Below are 23225 nucleotides of genomic sequence, written 5' to 3'. Positions count from 1 at the left end.
AGAGATGCGGGATGGTTAGCATTCGACGACAAGCAACCGGGAATCCAGGGGAATCCTTTGCCCAAACACGAGGAAGGAAGTAGTTGACATATCCAGGAGGTTCCCAAATCAATGGTTTCAGTCATTATTCGCCGAGGCTAAAGTGATGGAGTACTGAACTTTTGACTATCTAATCCTTTTCAGTTGATGTTCTTTTGTTTTCCATTGTTATTTGCTTTTCGTAATCTGTGGACGCCTGTGTCTCGGAATAGTTTCTATATTCAATAAAATGAATTATGCATTTCGTTATCTCACTTGCATCATGAGTCCCATTGCCAAATTATGTTTGCTTATGTTTCATGCCGGAATAGGGAAAGTAATATTGCTAGTGTTCATGAGCTAGAAAGAGATGTTAAAGGATGAAACAATCATTGAATTCAGACATTATGAAGAAGTTTTTTTTTTACTTTCCAAGGAATTCAACGAGGTGACTGCACTGTTTTGATAAATTAATCACTCATATTTTGATCAAATGATGGATGGCCCTCTTTGGTTGACCAGTTATCCCTAAAAGAACCCAAACAATGATTTACCATTTGTTAACCAAATTGAGCCTGAATGTTAAACCAGCTTTTTCTTAAAAGTCAGATCATCAAAAATCCAACCTGGCTTTGGGTCCCTTAGCGTTTGGCAAATCATTTGAGACAATAGTCATTACCAAAAGGATGGCAGGCCATTGTTCTGCTACCCAAAAGAAAGTCAAATAAGAAATCCCTTGCAAACCCTTTTTGAGCCTAAAAGATTTATTTCTTGATTAACCCGTCAAAGGATCACACCCCACACTGGGGCAGTTTTTAAAAGATTGGTCCCAATTGAAGTTCAAATGAAAATAATGTCAAGATTCCTTGATAAAAGGAAAAGTGAAAGTTGCAGTAAAAGAAGAAAAGAAAGAAAAGAAAAGCAGGAGGAAGAAGAAGGAGAATAAGAGACTTACTACATATGTGATCTTTGACCAAATTACCCTTACTGAAATTGATGATTTTGAGCCTTATGTAACTCCTTTCTTCTTTAACCCATATCCTTAGCCTACATTACGGTCTAAATGAAAGTCCTAACCAGATTGGGATACATTGTTGTCTTAAATGATTTGTCAGACTCAATGTTGGGTCTGAACTACGTAATGACTTGATCCTGAAAAGGTACGTAGGCAGCTTGTTTAAATAACAAGTTCGGTCAACATCTTGTAAAATGCCTCAACTCGAACTGGGGGCATAAAACATTACTTGGGGTGGTATTTTTGAGCCTTAGTTTCCCTTTTATTATGAAATCCTACATCCTAAGCCTACGTTTCGTCCCGAGTCTTAAAGACCATCTTGAGATCAAAGCATGAGTTGATGAAACAGGGGCAGTTGAAGAGAATGACAGTCATCTAAGCTGGGAAATCAACGTTACATGACTTTTGAATACTGGCATGAATTTTTCCTATGATAGCATTGAAACGTGGTAAAACATTTATTTAGTGCAGACGGCCTTTTGATTTAGCAAATTGATGTCATAGTTGCATAATCATTCCTCGTTCCTTTAAAAAAAAAAAAAAAAAAGAGGAACCCTTCTTATTCTTTAGAGCATTAAAAGAGGATGGATAGTCAAAGAGTTTCAGAATCACCAGAAATTTCTATAAAGAAGATCCTTGTGGAGAAAGAGCAGCAAATGTTATGTCAAGTTCAAAAGGAATTCAACAATAGAGTCAAGATCGGTGGCAGATGAATTTAACTGGGGCAAATTCCGAGTTGAGTCTCAGTAGGTCCCATTCAAGCACTTTCTTATCGGATTGGAATAGGAAATTAGAGTCAAGATCAGTTGTAGGTCCATTCAACTGGGGCAGATTTTGCAATTTTTGAGCTGAGTCGATCGCTTTCATGACTGGATGAATGAAGAAGATTAAGCCAAGATCAGTTACAGATCCATTCAAATATGGCGAGTTTCATGTGGAGACCAAAGATGAGGTCATTGACCACAAGTGCATTGGGAGAAAAGATTCATGCATTGTCATGCATTACCCCAAATTTCATGCATTGTCATACATTTTATGCATTTTCCATGCATTACTATACATCTTATGCATTGCCATGCATTAACCTATATTTCACACATTACCACACATCTCATGCATTGTCATGCATTTCATGTATTACCATGCATCTCATGCATTGTCATGCATTTCACGCATTATCATACATTTCATGCATTACCATACATCTCATGTATTGCCATGTATTTCATGCATCACTTAAATTTCATGCGTTGCCATGCAATTCATGCATTGCCTGCATTTCATGCATTGTCATTCATTGCATGCATTACCTACATTTCATGTATTACCATACATCTTATGCATCGCCCTGCATTACATGCATTGTCATGCATTTCATGTATTACCATGCATCTTATGCATTGTCATGCATTTCACGCATTACCATACATTTCATGCATCGCCATTGTGCGTTTCATACATTACACAAAAAATAAAAATGCATACATATAATCACAAGTTAGTAACATGCATATTAATAGCAACATATCACTGCATTATAAGTTAGCAACATGCATACATATAGCAGCATATCATTGCATTCTAGCATCACAAGCAGCAATAGAGCACCCTTCACACTTGTCTTGAGCTTTCAAATGATTATTTGACATCCTTGATGGAGAGATTTTAGTTGTATTGGGTAACTGACCCTAAGCACACATTGATTTACTTGGAAAACTAGGGCAAGTTGACCCCAGACACACGTTGATTTATTTTGAACTGGGGCAACAAATCCCAAAGATAGGGGATTCATTCGTTGACATTCGGATTTTTACCCCAAGTGCATTTTCCAAATAGAGTAACAACTTTCCATTCACATCTTGTTACTGGTTGAGATGGCTGGATCATCGTATCCCTACGGCTCGGATTCTTATATTCGAAGCAAGCCATCATTGTGTCTCATGGCTGGATTATCGTGTCCCTACGGCTCGGATTCTTACATTCGAAGCAAGCCATCATTGTGTCCCATGGCTGGATCATCGTGTCCCTACGGCTCGGATTCTTACATTCGAAGCCAGCCATCATTGTGTCCCATGGCTGGATCATCGTGTCCCTACGGCTCGGATTCTTACATTCGAAGCAAGCCATCATTGTGTCCTATGGCTGGATCATCATGTCCCTACGGCTCGGATTCTTACATTCGAAGCAAGCCATCATTGTGTCCCATGGCTGGATCATCGTGTCCCTACGGCTCGGATTCTTACATTCGAAGCAAGCCATCATTGTGTCCTATGGTTGGATCATCGTGTCCCTACGGCTCGGATTCTTACATTCGAAGCAAGCCATCATTGTGTCCCATGGCTGGATCATCGTGTCCCTACGGTTCGGATTCTTACATTCGAAGCAAGCCATCATTGTGTCCCATGGCTGGATCATCGTGTCCCTACGGCTCGGATTCTTACATTCGAAGCAAGCCATCATTGTGTCCTATGGTTGGATCATCGTGTCCCTACGGCTCGGATTCTTACATTCGAAGCAAGCCATCATTGTGTCCCATGGCTGGATCATCGTGTCCCTACGGCTCGGATTCTTACATTCGAAGTAAGCCATCATTGTGTCCTATGGCTGGATCATCGTGTCCCTACGACTCGGATTCTTACATTCGAAGCAAGCCATCATTGTGTCCCATGGCTGGATCATCGTGTCCCTACGGCTCGGATTCTTACATTCGAAGCAAGCCATCATTGTGTCCCATGGCTGGATCATCGTGTCCCTACGGCTCGGATTCTTACATTCGAAGCAAGCCATCATTGTGTCCTATGGCTGGATCATCGTGTCCCTACGCCTCGGATTCTTACATTCGAAGCAAGCCATCATTGTGTCCCATGGCTGGATCATCGTGTCCCTACGGCTCGGATTCTTACATTCGAAGCAAGCCATCATTGTGTCCTATGGTTGGATCATCGTGTCCCTACGGCTCGGATTCTTACATTCGAAGCAAGCCATCATTGTGTCCCATGGCTGGATCATCGTGTCCCTACGGCTCGGATTCTTACATTCGAAGCAAGCCATCATTGTGTCCTATGGCTGGATCATCGTGTCCCTACGGCTCGGATTCTTACATTCGAAGCAAGCCATCATTGTGTCCCATGGCTGGATCATCGTGTCCTTACGGCTCGGATTCTTACATTCGAAGCAAGCCATCATTGTGTCCCATGGCTGGATCATCGTGTCCCTACGGCTCGGATTCTTACATTCGAAGCAAGCCATCATTGTGTCCTATGGCTGGATCATCGTGTCCCTACGACTCGGATTCTTACATTCGAAGCAAGCCATCATTGTGTCCCATGGCTGGATCATTGTGTCCCTACGGCTCGGATTCTTACATTCGAAGCAAGCCATCATTGTGTCCCATGGCTGGATCATCGTATCCCTACGGCTCGGATTCTTACATTCGAAGCAAGCCATCATTGTACTTAGGCGCTCGGGTTCTCAAACCCAGTGCAAGTCATTCTCATGTACTTCGGCGCTCGGGTTCTCAAACCCAGTGCAAGTCATTCTCATGTGCTTTGGCGCTCGGGTTCTCAAAACCAGTGCAAGTCATTCTCATGTGCTTTGGCGCTCGGGTTCTCAAACCCAGTGCAAGTCATTCTTACGTACTTTGGCGTTTGGATTCTTACATTCAGTGCAAATTATCCCTGATTGGCAAAAGCAAACAATACCTGATTGAAAAGCCCAGAAAGTTGAATGGCTTGGCTAAAATAGGTGTCTTTTATCTTTGCAGGCTTGTTGCTACAAAAACGTAGGAGAGTTCCTACCGTTACATTGAAGCAACTAAGCCTTCAAAGAGGGGCAGCTGTAGACACCCTATTTTTGCCCTAGCCAAATAAAACAAGGGGTTCCCTTTTTGTTATTATTTTATTATTATTATTATTATTACTTTCTTATAATTATTTTTATTATTTATTATTATTATTAATTTACTATAATTATTTTGGATTATTACTATTGCCACTATTATTTTTACTATTACCTTATTATTATTATTATTATTATTTTCTTCAAAATTAATACTTTATTATTATTATTATTATATTTTATTATTTTCCTATATTACTAGCATATCTATTATCATTATTATTATTTTTCATTTTTATTTATTATTACTAGTACGTTTATTTTATTTTTACTTTACTATAATTACTTGTATTTTTCATTTATTTTATTGTATTATTTATTATTTATTATTATTATTATTATTATTATTATTATGTTATCATTATTATTATTATTATTTATTACTTTTAATAATAGTATTATTATTTTATTTTTATTAATATTAATATTATTATTATTATTTTATCTTTATTATTTTTATTTTTACTATAATTATTTATTACTATTTACTATTTAGTAGTATTATTATTACCTTATTGATATTTGTATTATTATGATTATTATTATTAATATTGTTTCCCTCTTCATTATTACCAAAAGCATAAAAAAAAAAAAAAATAATAAAATCAAATCAAAAAGGGAAGGTTTGTTTTAGGGTTGCCAATTTTTTTTATATATGGGGGCACGGAGCCAGCCAAAGAGAAAACCCTCACCTCTCCTCTCCATCTCGAATTTCCTTCACGGGAGGCAGCGCACAGACAGCCACAGTGGGCAGAGAAAGAAAAAGAAAACAGAGAAACCCTTGCCTCTCTCCTCCGATCTCCCTCAGTCTCCCAGCCCCGACCACCTCCTCCATCACCATAGCCGCAACCATCTCCACCACCACTGCCCTATTCTTCTCCCTTCATTACCAGCAGCCACAGTAGCCGTGCCCAACAACACCTTTACGGCCAGCACAGCCCCATCCGCAACTCCGGATACTATCTCTCGCTTACTCGAGCATTCACGCACCCAGCACCTCCACGGCATCTCCCATCATCACCGTCACCACTTCCGGCCACCCCCTGTTCATCGCTGCCTGCAATCTCCACAACCTACGGCCATACCCACAGCCGTAACATTAAACCCACAGAACCCCTTCCAGAGCACCAGCATCCATCAGCCTCACCAGCAGCCGATTACCCCTTCTGCAACTGCTGCCGCTGCAACCATCCGAGAACTACACAGCAGCAGCGGCGACTCCTTCCAACTCCGGCTGTCACCCTTCCTCACCATAGACCACCCTACAGCTGCTGCAACACTCCGGCCACCGGCCAGTCCTCCTCGTCGCCATCACCGCTTGGCACCTCCAGATTCCCGGCCATCATCCTCTCAGTCCCGGTGGTACCCCCCCATGGTAAGTCCCCGGTGAGTCTCCCTGCACAGAACACACACACACAGGCATGCAATTTCATTTTATTTTTGTTATTTTGTTTTATTCTGTTTTTATTTATTTCTCTTCTAATTTTGGTCTTTACTAATATCTAATATTCAGGTTTTTGTTTTGTTTTGTTTTTTTTGTTTTTTATTTATGCAGGTATGTGTAATATTTAGTGTCTTTGTTTTGTAATATATAGCTTTCATGTTTAGACTCTTATTATATGTATTAGTATTATTGTTTAATTATTATTTTTTTAATACCTTATTACATGTCCATATTTATTGTTTGAATATCGGTGCAAAGTGTTTATATTATCATTGTATTTTCAATCATTGTGATATACTTATTTGTTATTTAGGGTATCTATGTTATTGTTGTTTATTATCTTGTGGTATGTTATTTATTTTAGTATATATTGTATATTTAGGGTTTAAATTATTACGTGTTGTATTTAGGATTTTAATGGTATATTTAGGGTTTTGTTCATCATATGCTTTATTTAGGGTTCGATTGGTCTCTCATATTGTCATAATATATTAATGGTAAGGTTTTAAATTATTCCCATAATTATTGTCGCGTGTTTTATTTATTAACTTTAGGGTTTAAATTGCTTTCGGTAATATTACTTGTGTAATAGTTTCTATTATTGTATATATTGCATGTGTATTATAGGGTTTAATTTGTTTCCACATTTTTATTGTACATTAATGGTAAGGCTTCAATTATTTCCATAATTATTATTGCATATATTGTATATTTATTTTAGGGATTGGCTAATTCCATAATTTCATCTTATTTGTTTCCATGTTTGTTTTTAACTTTTAGGGTTTGATTTATTGGCGAGTTCTTAAATGTTTCCTTTATTCTTAATATTAGGGTTTTGTTAGTGCTATGTTAAAGTTTTGATTATTTATAATTAGGGTTTTTGCATGTATTTGTTAAAATGTATTATTATCATATTGTATAGTTATTAAAATTATGATATATATGTATTATTAGTATAGTAGTATTATCATGGTATAATATTAATATTTACGTATTAAGATATGTATATTATTGTGGTATATGTGTATTAGTATTCTAGTAGTATTGTTATAATATATGTGTATTACTATTGCTAATAGTGTGATATAGGTATATTATCATTCTAATAATACTATTATTGTACAATGTTAATACTTACGTGTTACGATATATAATATTAAAATATTGTTTTAACATTTATATGTTATTAATATTATGAGATATATATATGTATCACTATCATAGTAGAATAGTTATTACATGTAGTGTATTATCATTATGATGTATTAGCCTTATTATTATCATATATATATATATATATATATATATATATATATATATATTTACTATTTTCTATGTTTCTATTGTATTACAATATTTACTGTTTCTAGTATTTTTGTATTATTGTATTAAGTATTTTCGTATTTATATCCCTATGATTTTATTGCGGGGGGTATGAGCCTTCGGGCATCACGTACCCTAAGCTCTGAGGGAATATATATGTATATATTATCTTTATTTATTTATTATTTTATTTATTTATTTATTTTTCATGTGTATTTATAAATTCATAAAAAGGAGTAATTTAAGGAATTATTAGATTAACTTAGTGATAATTTCAAATTAATTAGGTACCGTTCGTAAGAACGGGCGCGTAGGGGGTGCTCGTACCTTCCCCTCGGGTAACCGAACTCCCGACCCCAACTCTGGTAATGTAGACCGATTCTACCCCTAACGGGGTAGTAATCACGTGTTCTAACCACACTAAAAGGTTAGCGGCGACTCCAACACTTTCATCTTTTTAATTGAAAATTCAAATTGATTTTAACTTCGTTGCCCGGGGCACACGCGCTCCTGGGACGTCGCGACAATTGAGATTAAATGATACTGACCATTAGGCATAATTTGTTATTACAAGTGAACTTAATTTTGAATTACAGTTTGTTCAGATATGCACTTGCCTTCGGTTAAAAAACTAATTCACTTAAAAGTTTAAACTCATTAGGCATGCGTTTCGAATGATTATGTGTTCCAAAGGTTGCTAAAGGGTTGTTAGTCAAGCCTGACTCAGCGAGTTATTCTGACATAATAGCACGTCCTTCCAGCGGACTATTAGTCATCCCTTAAATATGAGAATACTTTCAATTTGCCTATACTATTTATGATGCTTCTGTCCTTTTACTTGACAATTGTTTAAAACCTTTCCTTGTTCTAATAGTGATCTGTGCGTATTCGGTATTAGAGCCAATTTTATTCATTGCTCTTTCAAAGGTTTGTAATTGAGATTAAATGATACTGAACATTAGGCATAATTTGTTATTACAAATGAACTTAAATGCTTTATTTGAACTGATCAACTCATTATATGCTATGCTCATTTGGCAACCACTCAGGTGGGACAATTCATGAAGTTGGAAGATGCTTAAGTTTCAATTTGTTGGACGAGGAGAAGATAAGGCAGTGTAATCAATGGGGAAGGAGAGAATGAAGTGGAATTGGACTTGTGGGTTAATGGGTATGTCTTCAATTGTGACATGTTTGAACTCAGCTTATGTAAAAACGTGTGCTTTTGTCATCTCATGATATGCTATGGTCATTTGGTAGCCACTCAGGTGGGACAATTCATGAAGTTTGAAGAAACATCGGAAACATCTTCAGGACATGGTGGGATGACAACTGCAGGGGCAGTTCCTGTCCCTCAGTTGCCAAAATTACAAGAAAATGTGTGTAACTTCTTTTTTTTTTGGGGGGGTGGGGGGGTCGAGGGTTAAACTAACTGAGCACAGCTTGCATGGCTTCTGTATAGTTACTGGATTTTGTTCCGTGTGTTGGACAACTTGAATCTTTAGAAATAATAGTCGAGGTAGTAGTGGTGATAAACAGTAAAATCTTAGTTATAGTCAGTTGTTTTGGAAAAACAAAACATAATTAACATTTTACTGCTTATCACCACTACTATCTCGACTATTACTTCTAAAGATTCAAGTTGTCCAACACACGGAACAAAATCCAGCAACTAAACAGAAGCCATGCAGTCTGTGCTCAGTTACTTTAACCCCCGACCCCCCCAAAAAAGAAGAAGTTGCACGCATTTTCTTATAATTTTGGCAACTGAGGGATAGGAACTGCCCCTGTAGTTGTCATCCCACCATGTCTCGAAGATGTTTCCAATGCTTCTTCAAACTTCATGAATTGTCCCACCTGAGTGACTGCTAAATTAATGACCATAGCATATCATGAGTTGACAAAAAAAGACATTTTTACATAAGCTTAGTTCAAACCTTCACATTTTCAGAAATACCCATTAACCCACAAGTCCAATTCCACTTCATTCTCTCCTTCCCCATTGATTACACTATCTTATCTTATCCTTGTCCAACCAATGGAAACTTAAGCACTGTTCTCTGCTATTTAATTATATTCTGAATTTAAGATATGGTTGGCATGTATTATTGTTGTGAATATGCTAGATGGTTGCATGCTAATCTAGAATGCCTCCTGCATGGCGAATGCAGTTGATGTGTATTGCATGCTGGTAGTGGATATAGGTTCTCGTGTACCTTGAACTTGTTAAAAATGCTCTATTTGAATCTATCAGGTGCAGGTTTTATGGAAAAACGTCCAACTTATAGACGGCATGTTGTCGAAATTGTGTTAAAATTTGACCAAACAAAAAGAAAAGATAGGCTTAGTCATTTAATGTTAAAATATTTTTGAAAGGATGAGTGAATCTTTAGAATCATAATAAATAAGGCAACGTAGACTTAGTTAATTTAGAACAGACATTCATTAGATATTACAATCGATATTGCCACGTGTCGCTACTGGCTGGAGGAGAAAGTAATGACCTTCAAATGACAAAAGACTCACCAAGGACATCACCCTCAATCTCTTATTTTGCCACATCATTTTCAGCTTGTAGTTGCTGCTTTTGGTCCTCAAGAATTGCAGTTTTTTCTTCACAGGCAACCTCTTGATCCTCAGCAAGGCTAACTCTGCCTTCAGCCTTCTTCGGACACTCATTGGACTCGTGGCCAATATCGAAGCATCTATAGCATTTCAGGTTTACTTGGGGCTGTTTTACCACTATTATCACTGGTTGGTTGGTTAGCACGTAGAAGGGCTGCTGTCCTAGTTGGTGCACCACTGTTGTGTTCTTCAAAATGGAACAATGGTCTCATTAACATATAGGTGAACAAGTTCTGTCCTCTGAGGTAGGGCATGATTTGTGCCTTCCACAGAAGATAACTTTCATGGTTTAATTTGACAGCAATGAAGTTTGTGGGGGAGGAAAGAGAGACATTAGAGTTTGTGGTGAGGGAATAATTTGTTCAGGATTTTCAGCCATGGGAGAAAAGTTTTATGAGCTTTGGACTGAAAGACCTAGAACGATGGATAGTCCTAGCTAGCTTACCATGACAAAAACAGAGAAAATAAAATCACATTGAGAGGAATTGTAGCATATCTCAGTATTTAATTGGAAATTATTCTGGAGGATTCTGGCTGTAAAAAAAAAAATTTGATGATGAGATGTCATTTGAAGTCTGATCATGTGTGGCACCCTTATTGCTAATAAAGTGTAATAGAATTGAACTCATTCCATTTTAAAAATCCAATATGGTTACTTGGCATGAATAGAAGTGTAAGTGAATCTAATATTTTCTTTTTTTAATCAATTGTTTGTATTTAAATGAAAAATTATAAACAAAGGGCAATAACAATACTTCTTTCCAAATGCTTATAGATTCTCACCAAATCTGACAACCACTTTTTGTACAAAATGTCTTTTTATTTTTATTTTTTGAATTGTGAAACTGGTTAATCCTATTTCTTTGTATATTTTTCCAAGCATAATATTTAAACTACAAATAGAACTACAAAAATGTGATTTACAAATCCCTCTACTAGGCACTGCCTCTATGCATTTCAAAAAGAAGCAATTTAGAATTTTTTCTTAAAACATATAATAATCTAGTTTACAATGAGGTGAAGAAGGATACATGTTTGAGGCAAACAAGTGATTCAAGTAAAGGATCAGAGCAAAACAAACAGTAATTATTAATCAGTTTAGCTATTCAAAATTTTATTTATTTATTATTATGAATCAGAAACTGTACTGATGCTGCCTAAAATAAAATAAATAAGGCCCATCTCTTTGGGGAGAGATCCATTAATTATTTAGGAGATGGAAGGGCAAAGGCAATATGTGGGTGTCCCCATCCCAATAATCTCAGTGATGTGATTTATTTTTTATGCCTGTATATGTGGTAGGTAGTGATTTATTTTCAAAAACTGTATACTAATTCTTTTTAACTTTCTTACTTTGCAGGGTTTGCAATTATGACAACCTTAGGACGATGTCATGCAGCTCGAATGCAGCTTTCCACTTTTTTTTTTATTTGAACAAATGAAATGTATTTAAATTTGAATTTTAATAATGTATTTCTATTTAAATTTGAATTTGTATAATATATTTGTATTTGAATTTGAATTTGAACTTTTATAATAAATGTATTTAAATTTGAATTAGAATTTTGAATAATTTAAGAATTGTATTGCAATTATGGTTTAATTTAATGCAAATGTAATTTAATTACAGATTTTTACAGGAATTAATCATTGGAAAAAAAAATAATATCACTATTAATTGTGCAGTTTAAGTATTAGTGACGATTTAAAAATTGTCACTAATACGCTTTAGTGACGGTTTAAAACCGTCACTAATTCCTACGAGACGGTTCTGCAGAGCAATAGTGACGGTTCTCCAATTGTCACTACTAATACACCAATAGTGACGGGCCTAACGATCGTCACTAATAATAAAGCAGTAGTGACGATTTTAAAATCGTCACTAATAGAGAATTAGTGACGAATTCATAAGCGTCACTAATAATAAAGTAATAGTGACGATTTCATCACCGTCACTAATAATAGAGTAATGGTGACGATTTTTAAACTGTCACTAATGCTATGGCTTTAGTGACGATTTTTGTCCATCCGGTGTAAAATCTATAGTGACGGGCCTAGGTCTTTAGTGGCGGTGTTATTCCGTCACTAATACTCCATTATTACTGACAATTTTAATCCGTGACTAATACACTTTTATTAGTGACGGTTTGAAAATTCGTCACTAATAAGTATTAGTAACGGTAGGTATAGCGACAAATTGAAAACCGTCACTAATAACCTTTTTTTTTGTAGTGGTATATATAGGTTCCAAATCTAAGTAGTCACTTCAAAGTTGTTTCGACTTTCTTAGAAGCGTGTGAAATAAGTTTCCAAATTTGTGCTGTCGTTTTCAAAGTTGTAATGATTTATCTACGTTAGTGGTATGTGGCATAGATCCCAAATTCGTGGTAGTGATTTTTCATAAATTAGGACAATTTACGCCTTACCTTGTAAGTTTGTTGAGTTGACCTAGGTTTCATGCATCGTTGTAAATCCATACATTTTTATTTTGTTAGGGTTTTGTTATATAAGACTTGGTCCAAAATTTGTGTCTCGTCTTTATAGATTTGTTTCCATAGGATGCCAAGAGACAGGTCTTCCTATCATGCTAAGTAACAAACCTATAGAGGGGTAGTTGTAGATACCCCATTTAGTCTGAGGCTCTTATAACAAAAATTGGGAAAAATTTATTAATTTTCATAAAATAATAAAAATATAGGAAAATTTTTTTAATACAGGGAAAAAGAATTTTTATATTTAAAATAACAAAAATGAAAAAAGGAAAAAAAATGCAACAAAAAAGATGGGTCGGATTCTTCATGCTTGCACGTGCACACACACACACAACAGAATTTTAGTTAGGAAATCATAATTAAAAATTAATTGGTTACTTAACTTTGATTGAACAATTTAAATTTATTAATTAATTTAATTAACAAATTAGTTTCAAGTTTGATTGATCGATTTAAGTTTGATTAGTCAGTCACATTTAAGTTAGGACTTAGAAACAAACCTATAAATAGAAATTTTCATGAAAGTAGACAGACACAACCACATAGAGTTAGAAATTGAGATCTACTGCCCCCACGGGCATGGTGTGATGGAAAGGCATCAACACGTAAGAAGGAGCATCGATGGTTCAATTCCAGGTAGATACACTCACGGAGCCAGCAGTGCCTGTGGATGGTGATAATTTACTCTGTGAGTCAGCGGAGATTGTGGATGGTGGGAGTTTACTCTGTGAGCCAGTGGGGACTGTGGATGGTGAGAGTTTTCTGTGAGCCAACAGGGACCGTGGTTGGTAATGGAGATGTGTCCCAGATGTCGGGTTTGCCAAACGTCCAACTGATGCACAGAAGCCGTGTTTGCATTCCGGACTTTACCTGATCAACGAGACCTAGGGGGAGGACGCTGATCCGTAGGCTTGGTGTCATACTAGGGGGTCCGAAGGGCTTATTGGTGGTTGGAGTTTCTATGTAATTAAAAAAAGAAAGAAAGAAATTGAGATCTAGGGCTAGTAAAGAACAGAATTGTTTATTGAGAATTTTGAGAAGGAATTGTGAGGATTAGAAAGAAGAGTTGTACAGCTTAAGGTTCAAAGGAGAGAAGCAAAAAGGTTAAAGGAAAGGTGATTCAGAAGGCAGAAGCAGAAGTGAAAAAGTTCAAGAAGGTTCGAATAATAAGAAGAATTGTAGAGTCAAGAACTCAATAGAGGTTAGTAGTTAATTTTTGCATTGTTTTCTTTTAAATTTTTTTAGCTGATTTGAGTTTCAAATTTTGTAGTTAATGTATTAATAGAATAGAAATTAATTTCTTTCTTCAGAATCTATATCAAATAAAATTCAGGTATTTGACCCAAACTTAAAATGCCTAGACACGAATGTTGACCCTGATCCAAGTATCCATATATGGATCTAATAACTTGAATTTGAACCAGGTTCTACTACGTGGCGGTGACATCATGTTGATGTCACCCCTGCAGAAAATTCAAACAAATAGATAAAAAAAAGTGTCACATGACACCATTATTGGCTAACACATGGTTGATTGTCTTTTCCCAAACGGCCATTGACACAGTTCAGACCGATTGGACTGGTTTGACTTTTTAGAACCACTAGCTCATTTATTTAATTTCAAAATTGACTTTTAATTAATTTTTAATTTTAAAAAATTGGAAAAATTGTAAAAATCAGAAGAAAAAAAAATCATAAACAAATATTTAAGAAATCAAAAAAATTAATAAAATTATTTGAGTTATTTTTACTCTGATAACAAAAAAAATGGAAAAAACAAAAATATAAAAAAAGAAGCAAAATGTCTTTTAAAATTTGAGAAAATTGCAAAAAAATGTTAGAAAATTTTCAAAAAATTCTAAAAAAATTTTGGAATGTTTTGAAGAATCTTTTTGATCAAATTTGATGAAATTATTATATGTATATATTTTACTTTTTTGCGTGTGCATCCCAATGATTAAACAAAGGGTAAAGAGGTATTTCAAACCTCACCTATATTAGTTATGAGGGGGTGTTTATCTAATAAGGTCACCTCATTTGGAGTTCTTATTAGATATTCCTATTTTGCACCTTATTTTGTATTATATTTTAAAATTTGAAAATTTATTTTTTAAGGAGTTAATTAAATACCATTAGATTCAATTTAAGGATAATTCATAGTTAATTAGATACTGTTTATAGAACGGGTGTGTAGGTGGTACAAGTGCTTTCTTCTCACATAACTGAACTCTCGATCCTAACTTTAATAAATGTAGACTGAGACTATTGGTTTCTTGACTTAAGATTAATTTAGAGACCAATCAATGAGTAGTAATTAGATGAACTGACCACACCTATGAAAATAATAGGTTAGTTGTGACTACATCAGACTCTCAATATTATTATTTCTCGCCATTTTGAACCCTTTTCCAGAACATTGTGACAATAAATTTACATACATAATTGTGCTGAAGAGATACAGGATAATTATGTTGGATCATGAGATAATTCGTGGAATCTAACACATAGCAAAAAGTATGTGAAACGTTAACATTATGTGTTATCTTCTATATTTCTTCTCTTTTTGTTTCATATTAAAATCTTATAATATTATTAAGTATCTTTAGCTTCACATATATTATAAAATTGCTCCCTATTCTCTTCTAGTGGACCTCATATGTTTTAAAATGATCTATTTTTACTTAAAAATCAAATAAATGATAATTGGAAAACTCACTCAAAATTCATGTGCAATCTTAAGCCTAGTATTGGACCAAAAATGCACAGGTAATTCCTTGATAAATTTTTTGATAGGGCATTCCTAATATTTTTAGTTGAGATTTTTATCTTTCCCTCACTTTAGGAAAGTGGTTCAAAAATTACAATCTAAATCTACATATAAGAAACCATTTTTTTTTTTGCTTTCTTTCTCTTAACTGAATACACTATCAAAGATTGATTTTTTTTTTTGCCTGACATTTTTTTACTTTATTTGGCAATGGAAATTAATTTTCAAGATTAAGTTTTATTTGCGAGTAAGAATTTTTGGATGCAAATCTTAGATATATAGGAGAATAAATATTTTAAAGAAGAAAAATAGAGTGAAATCAAGAAAGTTTTCTTGTTCATTCATTCAAGAGTGCTAAAATAGAGATTTTATGTGGGTGCTTGCACATAGTACAATGGTAGAAGAGAATTGTGCTTGAGATAATTTTATTTTTCTTTTTTTCTCTAGTTCTAATCTTACTAAAATAATTTTCTTTTTCAACTTCATTTTTTCAAACAAAATACAAAAAGTTAAGTTTTTTTTTTTTTTGCAAAATATTGTTATGAAATAAATGAACAATAATAAACAGTTTTTGCTATTTGTTGTGGAAAATAATTTTATTTTTTATTTATAATTTTTCAAATAAATATAAAAATACCACCTTATTTTCCAAAATTTCAAATCTATATAGAAAATTTGAAAAAAATATTTTTCTAATTTTCTAACTCTTACTTCGCATATGGAGCATGAAATTTGGATATTGGACTCTAATTTGTGAGGATTATGTATAATGTTTTTTCTTATTTACAAAAATCTAAATTCAAGTCCCGAATTCATATTTCTAAATATTTACCTTATATAAAATTTAAAAAATTAAAAAACAATATGTTTTTTGTGATTATTTTGAAATCTAGCGAACTCTTTGTTTTTTTTATTTTTAATAAAAAAATTAAAAATTTGAAAATAAACTATCAGTTTTATAATTTTTTGGAAAACAAAAAAAAAATAATAATAATAATATATTTTCAAGGACTAAATGGACCCCCTATAGTTTATATTTTATATTATTGTTGGATGTTAGTTGCTGGATTGTTGAATCCAAGAACAGATGTTCAAGGCTTCCAAACAAGAATAACTTTTGTAACATTAAGAGATGAACCTTGCTTCATGAAAATATTTTTCACTTCTACAGATGATATGGTCTCAAATTGCAATTTCTGAAAAGTAGAAATAGTCATGAGCTAAAAGATGAGTTATCTCTAACTTCATAATCCAGTCTCAGGCAGTACTCCAATGAACAAAAATGAAGTAGAAGTGAAAGTCTCTTTTATTTATTCATCTTCTCTTCAGAGAGAAAATATCTTTATTTATTTTATTTTTTGGTAACTGGAGGAGATATCTTTCACATAGAAAGAAGAAAATATAAAGTACACTATTGAAAATCTCCTTGCAAGGCAAACAAGCTAGTAAGGATGCTGGCCGGCGATGTTGCCACGGGGATCGTAGTTACAGGACACGAACCACCATCCATTGCTGCACCTCACCCTAGCACATCCCAAACGCACTGAGTTCCGCCAAACCACTTGCGTGTAATGTCGGCACTCTCCACCATTGCATGCATTCGCATTACTGTTAAAGTTAGGCTTCTCATTAACCCACAGCTTCGCAGCGGCGGCGCCGGTGAAGTCGCCGCTGCCCTTGGCCAGGTTCTCACCATAACGTCCTCCAGAGTGCACTAGATTACAGTCGCCAACCCTCTGCTTTGCGTAGCTCATTGCATAGGTCGCTAAGTTGTTGTCCCATGACATGGGACCAACACCGACCTGTGCACGAGCCGCGTTGTGCACCGCAAGGTAGTCTTGGGGAGAGTTTTGGGCTGAAGAAGAATGGGTTAGGGCTAGACTCGTGAGACAAAGGAGCGCTAGAGAGATTTTAGAAAACCCCATTTTGATTTTGTGATGATTTGGCCGCTATGTGGAGGGGAATTTATAGACAAACAAGGTGGAAGAATATGAGGGCCGGGGCTTGAAGGACTTACTAATTAGAAGTAGAATGTTCAAACATTTCCCTGCCCAACTATGGAGTAGACTAGGAAGGCACTAAATAAAATTAATTATTAAGTTGCTTCACATTGAATTCAAATTTGATTTTGTGAATCAATTTTAAATTAAATTTAAATCAATCACTAAATCTAAAACTTGAATTATTTTTTTTCTATTTGGTATCTAATATCTAAATATGTGTTGTTTTTCAGTTTTAACCCGTTGACAGTTGAGACTATTAATATTTAAAATAATTAGAAATCAATTAGATAAATTAAAGTTTTAAATTCAGCATAAATAATAATTTCTTATCATATATTTAATTAATAATTTTAAATAGAAATAATATAATTTATTGTTGCAGAAAAATAAAATTTATTATTTTAATTTTAATCGCTTAGATATTTAGTTTTTTTTTTTGTCATTTTTATCTTTTATAAGCGATAGAATCGGAAAAGAGACCTCTAAATCTAGAATAAGACATGTTTCCATGTTTGATACTGTAAAAAATATTTTAAGAAAATTTAAAACTTGATCCAAACACACTAATATCTAACTCGTTCACTCATTTAATGAATCAATTTAGATATAAACTCTATTTAAAAGTCATTCAAATCAAATACTCTAAATGACGAGCACTAGCTGAGGCATGAACAGTATCCTAGCTTGCTACTCTGATATCTCCATCACTTTCTGTTCTTTAAATTTGGATTTTGATGGTTTCAGAGAAAATTCAATACAATTTTGTGTTACCTCTCATCCATATTCGTACACATTTAAATTCAATATCTTTCCCAAAGATAATGTGATTACTTCTTTATATTATTGTGGCTGTAATGATTGTTGATTATTCAACTCCCTCTCCCAGCAGTCGTCTTCATTTTAGAATATGGATATGGTTCTTTAGACCAGTTAGCATGAATGGTGGGTGAAAAATCCGATGATCTTACATATGATCCTTATGTGCATCGGTCTCATAGTGGACTTGGCTGGGCGGCTGCAAGACTTCCACCGCATAATGCGCTCGTCGCCCGGCGGCTCCAAGACTTCCACGGCATATATACACGCGTCGCCCTTATCCGAGAAATACTTTTAAAACCGTTTAGAATTTAAAAATATTTAAAAAAAAAATAATAATTTTAGACATCATTAATAATTTATTTTTCTTAATTCTTAATTATAAAAAAATTTATTTTTATACATCATTAATAATTTATTTTTCTTAAATCTTAATTATATTGGATTAATTGTCCATTTTAATCGTATTTGATACGGAGAAGAAATGTAGTGAAAAGTGAACTCTTTTATATTTTTCTTTTATTTTTTTCCAAATAAAATTATTCATAAAAAAAAAAATTATAAAGAAACAATTATTTTACATAACATTTAGAGTCCATTAAACACGAGATGCTATACTAACATTTGAACGAATAATGTGCTACAAGAGTTATTAGAATTTTTGGGACTTACATAGCCAGTATTATGAACCTAAGTTAAATAAATTTCGAGCATTTTGAGAGCATTAAGATAAAGAGTTTTATATTAAGTGAACATATTTGATATTAGGCTCAATGCACCATGTTACGTGAATTAATGATATGTGTGTCTTGATTTCACTAGAAGCCCGTAATAAGTACGATTTCTTTATATTACTATTTGAATAGCAATGAGAGTTGCTGCCATTGCCTTATTTCAGAATGGTTCCTAATCAAGTCACATGAGATAAAGGGAAGAGGGGGGAAACTAGTATTTGTCCATATGAAATCATGACTTACCATGAATTCTTTGTAAGAAATTAGGAGATTCAAGACTTACCTTTGAAATGGATGGTTTGGCAATTAATTTTGTAATGACCTGCTTAATTCCCTAAATAATAACATACAAAATACAGTCAACCCAAATCCGTGGGTAACAGGGATACACCTAATGTACACAGCGGAAACCTAAATAGTAGGAAATATAAATTACATCTATCAAACGATAAAATACATAATACCAGAGTTAACTACAATCCACAATAATACTGTATTCATATACAACCCCCAAAATATCCAAAAATATATCTAAGATCCCATATCAAAAATCTTTTGATCCTAACTCAAAACTTACCTCATAGCGGGGTAGCACAACTAACTCAACGGTGGTCTCGCTCCGCCAGTCTTTCTGGGTTTCCTGAAAATTATTTAAGTTGGGGTGAGACACCTCTCCATAAGGAAAAATAAACTAAATACAGTTGTGTGGTAACATGAATATTTAATACTATTATAGATATATACAGTACATTTTGCATACTAGAAATCATTAATCATATAATAATTGCATAAACATATACTTTCATATTTCTAATAAATTGTATTGTTCATGAATTGTATGGTATAACTTATAATGTTGAAATTTACTCAAGATGTATAGCTAACTGATGTTATGTATTACCCCCCCATGACGGGTTGTGCAGCCCGAAGGCGGGACCCAATAATGGCTGGTCGACCATTGCCAAGTCAAAAATGTCTGCAAGTACGATGAGACCGCCACACCCTGGTCCGGACTGCCAAGTGGACGTCTACAACTCTACACTGAAAACCACATCGACTATCCATCTCCTACCCCCTCTACTTGCAGGGGCAGTTAGTAGAAGTCTGAATATAATAATTTGATCTGTATAGCTACGGTACCGTGCTCCTGAAACTGAACTGAACTATCATCCACGTTTTGATAATATATAATGCATGATAATATTTAGTTTAACGTAAATAGATTGATAGTATTTTCTGTAATATCATAAATATATACGGCCTTGTGTCGATTACTTTCACATCTGCGGTCTTGCGTCGAACATTTCATAAATACGGTCTTGCGCCAAAATCATACATAATACACGGCCTTGCGCTGGCTATCAATCATGGTTTTGCCCCCAACATTTCATAGATAATGATTTAAATAAACATGTTATTTACCATGTATCATAAAATTGTAATGTACTGCATTATTCCATAATTTCTGAAAACATACTTTATCTGTAAATTTGCCTTAACACAATACTTTTCACATAAAATAACATTCATGCCACATAATGCTGAATAAGACCATATATTCTATACTGAAATCATATTTTCTAGCATTTATACTAATACATACATTTCAATATAATAACAGTATTTTCCCAAATAAGCATTTTCTCGTTAGTACTCAAATGTAATACATGCTTTTATGAACATAAATTTACTAGTAATTTAATAATGCTTTCATGAAAAAGTGATTGCTTTAGTTTATTCTCTTACCTGATTTTTGAAAAGAAACCTCCTAAAATATACTTGTCCTATACCCGCAGGGTTCCAAGTTCAACACCCTAAAATCAACATTTGTCATAATTAAACTTCAGTATTTCTTCATGTACAACATTTCCTATAACTATGCAAAGACCAAATTTTGAATAAAAAGTCTTACTTTAAACTCGGGATGAATTCCAAAGTAGCTCCACCGACAATCTACTCTGGTAGGTTTGCAAAGAACTTTCTTAAGAGCGTCGTGGTGGCTTCAGATTGTCGAATTGGAGAAAATACGACCCGAGATCTTAAAGAGAAGGAAGAAGGGACTAAGGGAGGAGAGAGAGAGGGTTTGTGCATCAATTTTCAGCCCAAAAATGAGATTTAGGCTATTTATACACTGGCCCTCGTCGACGAGCCACGTCACTTCGTCGACAAGGTCAAGAAGGCAATTCGTCAACGAATTCTCACCCCTCGCCAACGAAATTCAGAATCGCCAAAACACCCTCTCAGTATCTTTTCGTCGACGAGACACGTCCCCGTTGACGAGCCCTTCATGTGCTCTCGTCGACGAATCCCCTATGTTCATCGACAAGGCTCTGTTTAATTACTTTCTTTAATTCCTTTCTCCTTCTTCCATTTTTTAAATACCATAATTCTCTAGGTCACTACAAATTTCCCTTGAGAGCAAGCAGTACATATGGAATCACTTGATAAAAGAATATCTAGTTCTTTAGTAGATGATCATGTGAATTCTCAATGATTCTTCGCATGATTACATCTCTAGGATGTTCAAGACGATCATGCCAAAGTATAAATAACTTTGAGTCATTGCACTCCTGGTGCAAGACATTATATGATTCAACTGTTTTAATCTTTGTATAATAGAATCTAAAATATAAAGTTGACAATTTTTCTAAAATTTGTTTCTTCCCATAAACAATAGAAGTAACATAAAAGAATTCATTACTGTCTTCATTTGTAGTTTCAATGTGATATCCATTGATTTTTAAATCTTTAAAACTTAACAGATTTTTTTTGGATCTACTGAAATATAAGGCTTAATCAATTTGAAATAAAGTATTATTAGGTAACTTTATATTAGCGCTTTCGGAGCCTTCAATCAAATTTGTAAATCTAGATTTTGTATTAACATTTTGTTGAAATTACTGTAATCCCAAGAGGGGGGGGGGGGGCTGAATTTGTATTTTAAAAATTTCTCCCCTAGATTAATTATCCAACAGCAGTATTACACAAATCTAGGGTCAATCTAGTATAGATATAAAATAAATCAATATATTCAGCTGAAATTAAATTACACAAGTAAACTAATTATGCATGCACAATAAAGTAAGTAAAGAGAGATAATGCCAGATATGTTATCAAGGTTCGGCAAATGTACCTACGTCCCCACCTTGGCTCACAAGTACAAAGATTCCACGACGGCTCACTTAACGGGTGGAGCGACACCTAATACAACCAGGTCAAATTAAAGCAGGGCTAACCTCAACCTTTAAAACCAATCCTTTCAGGCTGGATTAACGCTTCCTTAGGCCACGCCTGGAATACAACCAAATCATAATACAATTTGTGTACAAAATATATGCTTCTCCAATAAGTAGATTTATACCAATATCAATCAATGCACAACAAGCAAATGGAAACTATAAGCTTTGTGCAATACATGTGCTAAACACTCAATCTTATGTCAATATGTAATCCATTACAAAAGTGTATTATCAAGCTTATCTTTAAAATAATATATAGATGTATATCTCAATCACAATTTAGGGTTTCAAAGATTTCCAACAATAGCAATCAAAATATCTCTAAAAACATTTTTTCAAGATTCTAGCACAAGCTTAGGTGTCTTGCAATTCAAAATCCAAGACCCACAAGCTACAAGGTTTCCCACACAATGGATTTATTAAATTAAACCGGGGGAAAACCTAAGTTAAACTCTTAATAAAAAAAAAAAAAAATCAAACAATCACCCCAATGAGAGTTTTTAGCAAATGGGAATAATGTAGAATCACTCAAGGTTACTCTCATAAGGCTTGATTTAGCAAAAGAATAGTAGTATGTTAGGGTATAGGCTTTGTATTGGAAGAATGAGCTTAGAAAATTTTTGAGGATTTTTCACTTAATCAAAATGCTAATCACCCCTTAATTGAGCAAATGAAGCCCTATATATATATACCAATAATTTTGACTGTTCAGGACACCTTGGGAATTACTAAAATTGTTTTAAGTGAGTTTAAGCAAGTTAACCCTGATTAACCTCAAATAACCCTTGGTAAATTTTGGCCATATTTGAGAGTTTCGGTCGACCGAGCCATAGGTTCGGTCGTTCGAATAGA

General features: G+C 34.3%; 1 protein-coding gene across 1 annotated transcript; it reads right to left on the bottom strand.

The window, feature by feature from the left end:
- Nucleotides 1-16864: 16864 nt before the first annotated feature.
- Nucleotides 16865-17634, bottom strand: LOC131164578 (pathogenesis-related leaf protein 6-like). Its single transcript, XM_058121872.1, has one exon. The coding sequence runs from the start codon at nucleotides 17504-17506 to the stop codon at nucleotides 17024-17026; it is 483 nt and encodes a 160-aa protein (XP_057977855.1). The 5' UTR covers nucleotides 17507-17634; the 3' UTR covers nucleotides 16865-17023.
- Nucleotides 17635-23225: the final 5591 nt, after the last annotated feature.

Source organism: Malania oleifera, chromosome 9 (assembly GCF_029873635.1).
Source record: "Malania oleifera isolate guangnan ecotype guangnan chromosome 9, ASM2987363v1, whole genome shotgun sequence".
In the NCBI taxonomy this organism is placed as follows: Eukaryota; Viridiplantae; Streptophyta; class Magnoliopsida; order Santalales; family Ximeniaceae; genus Malania; species Malania oleifera.
The sequence above is the reverse complement of the archived record's forward strand: the minus strand, read 5'-3'. Positions and strand labels throughout refer to the sequence as shown.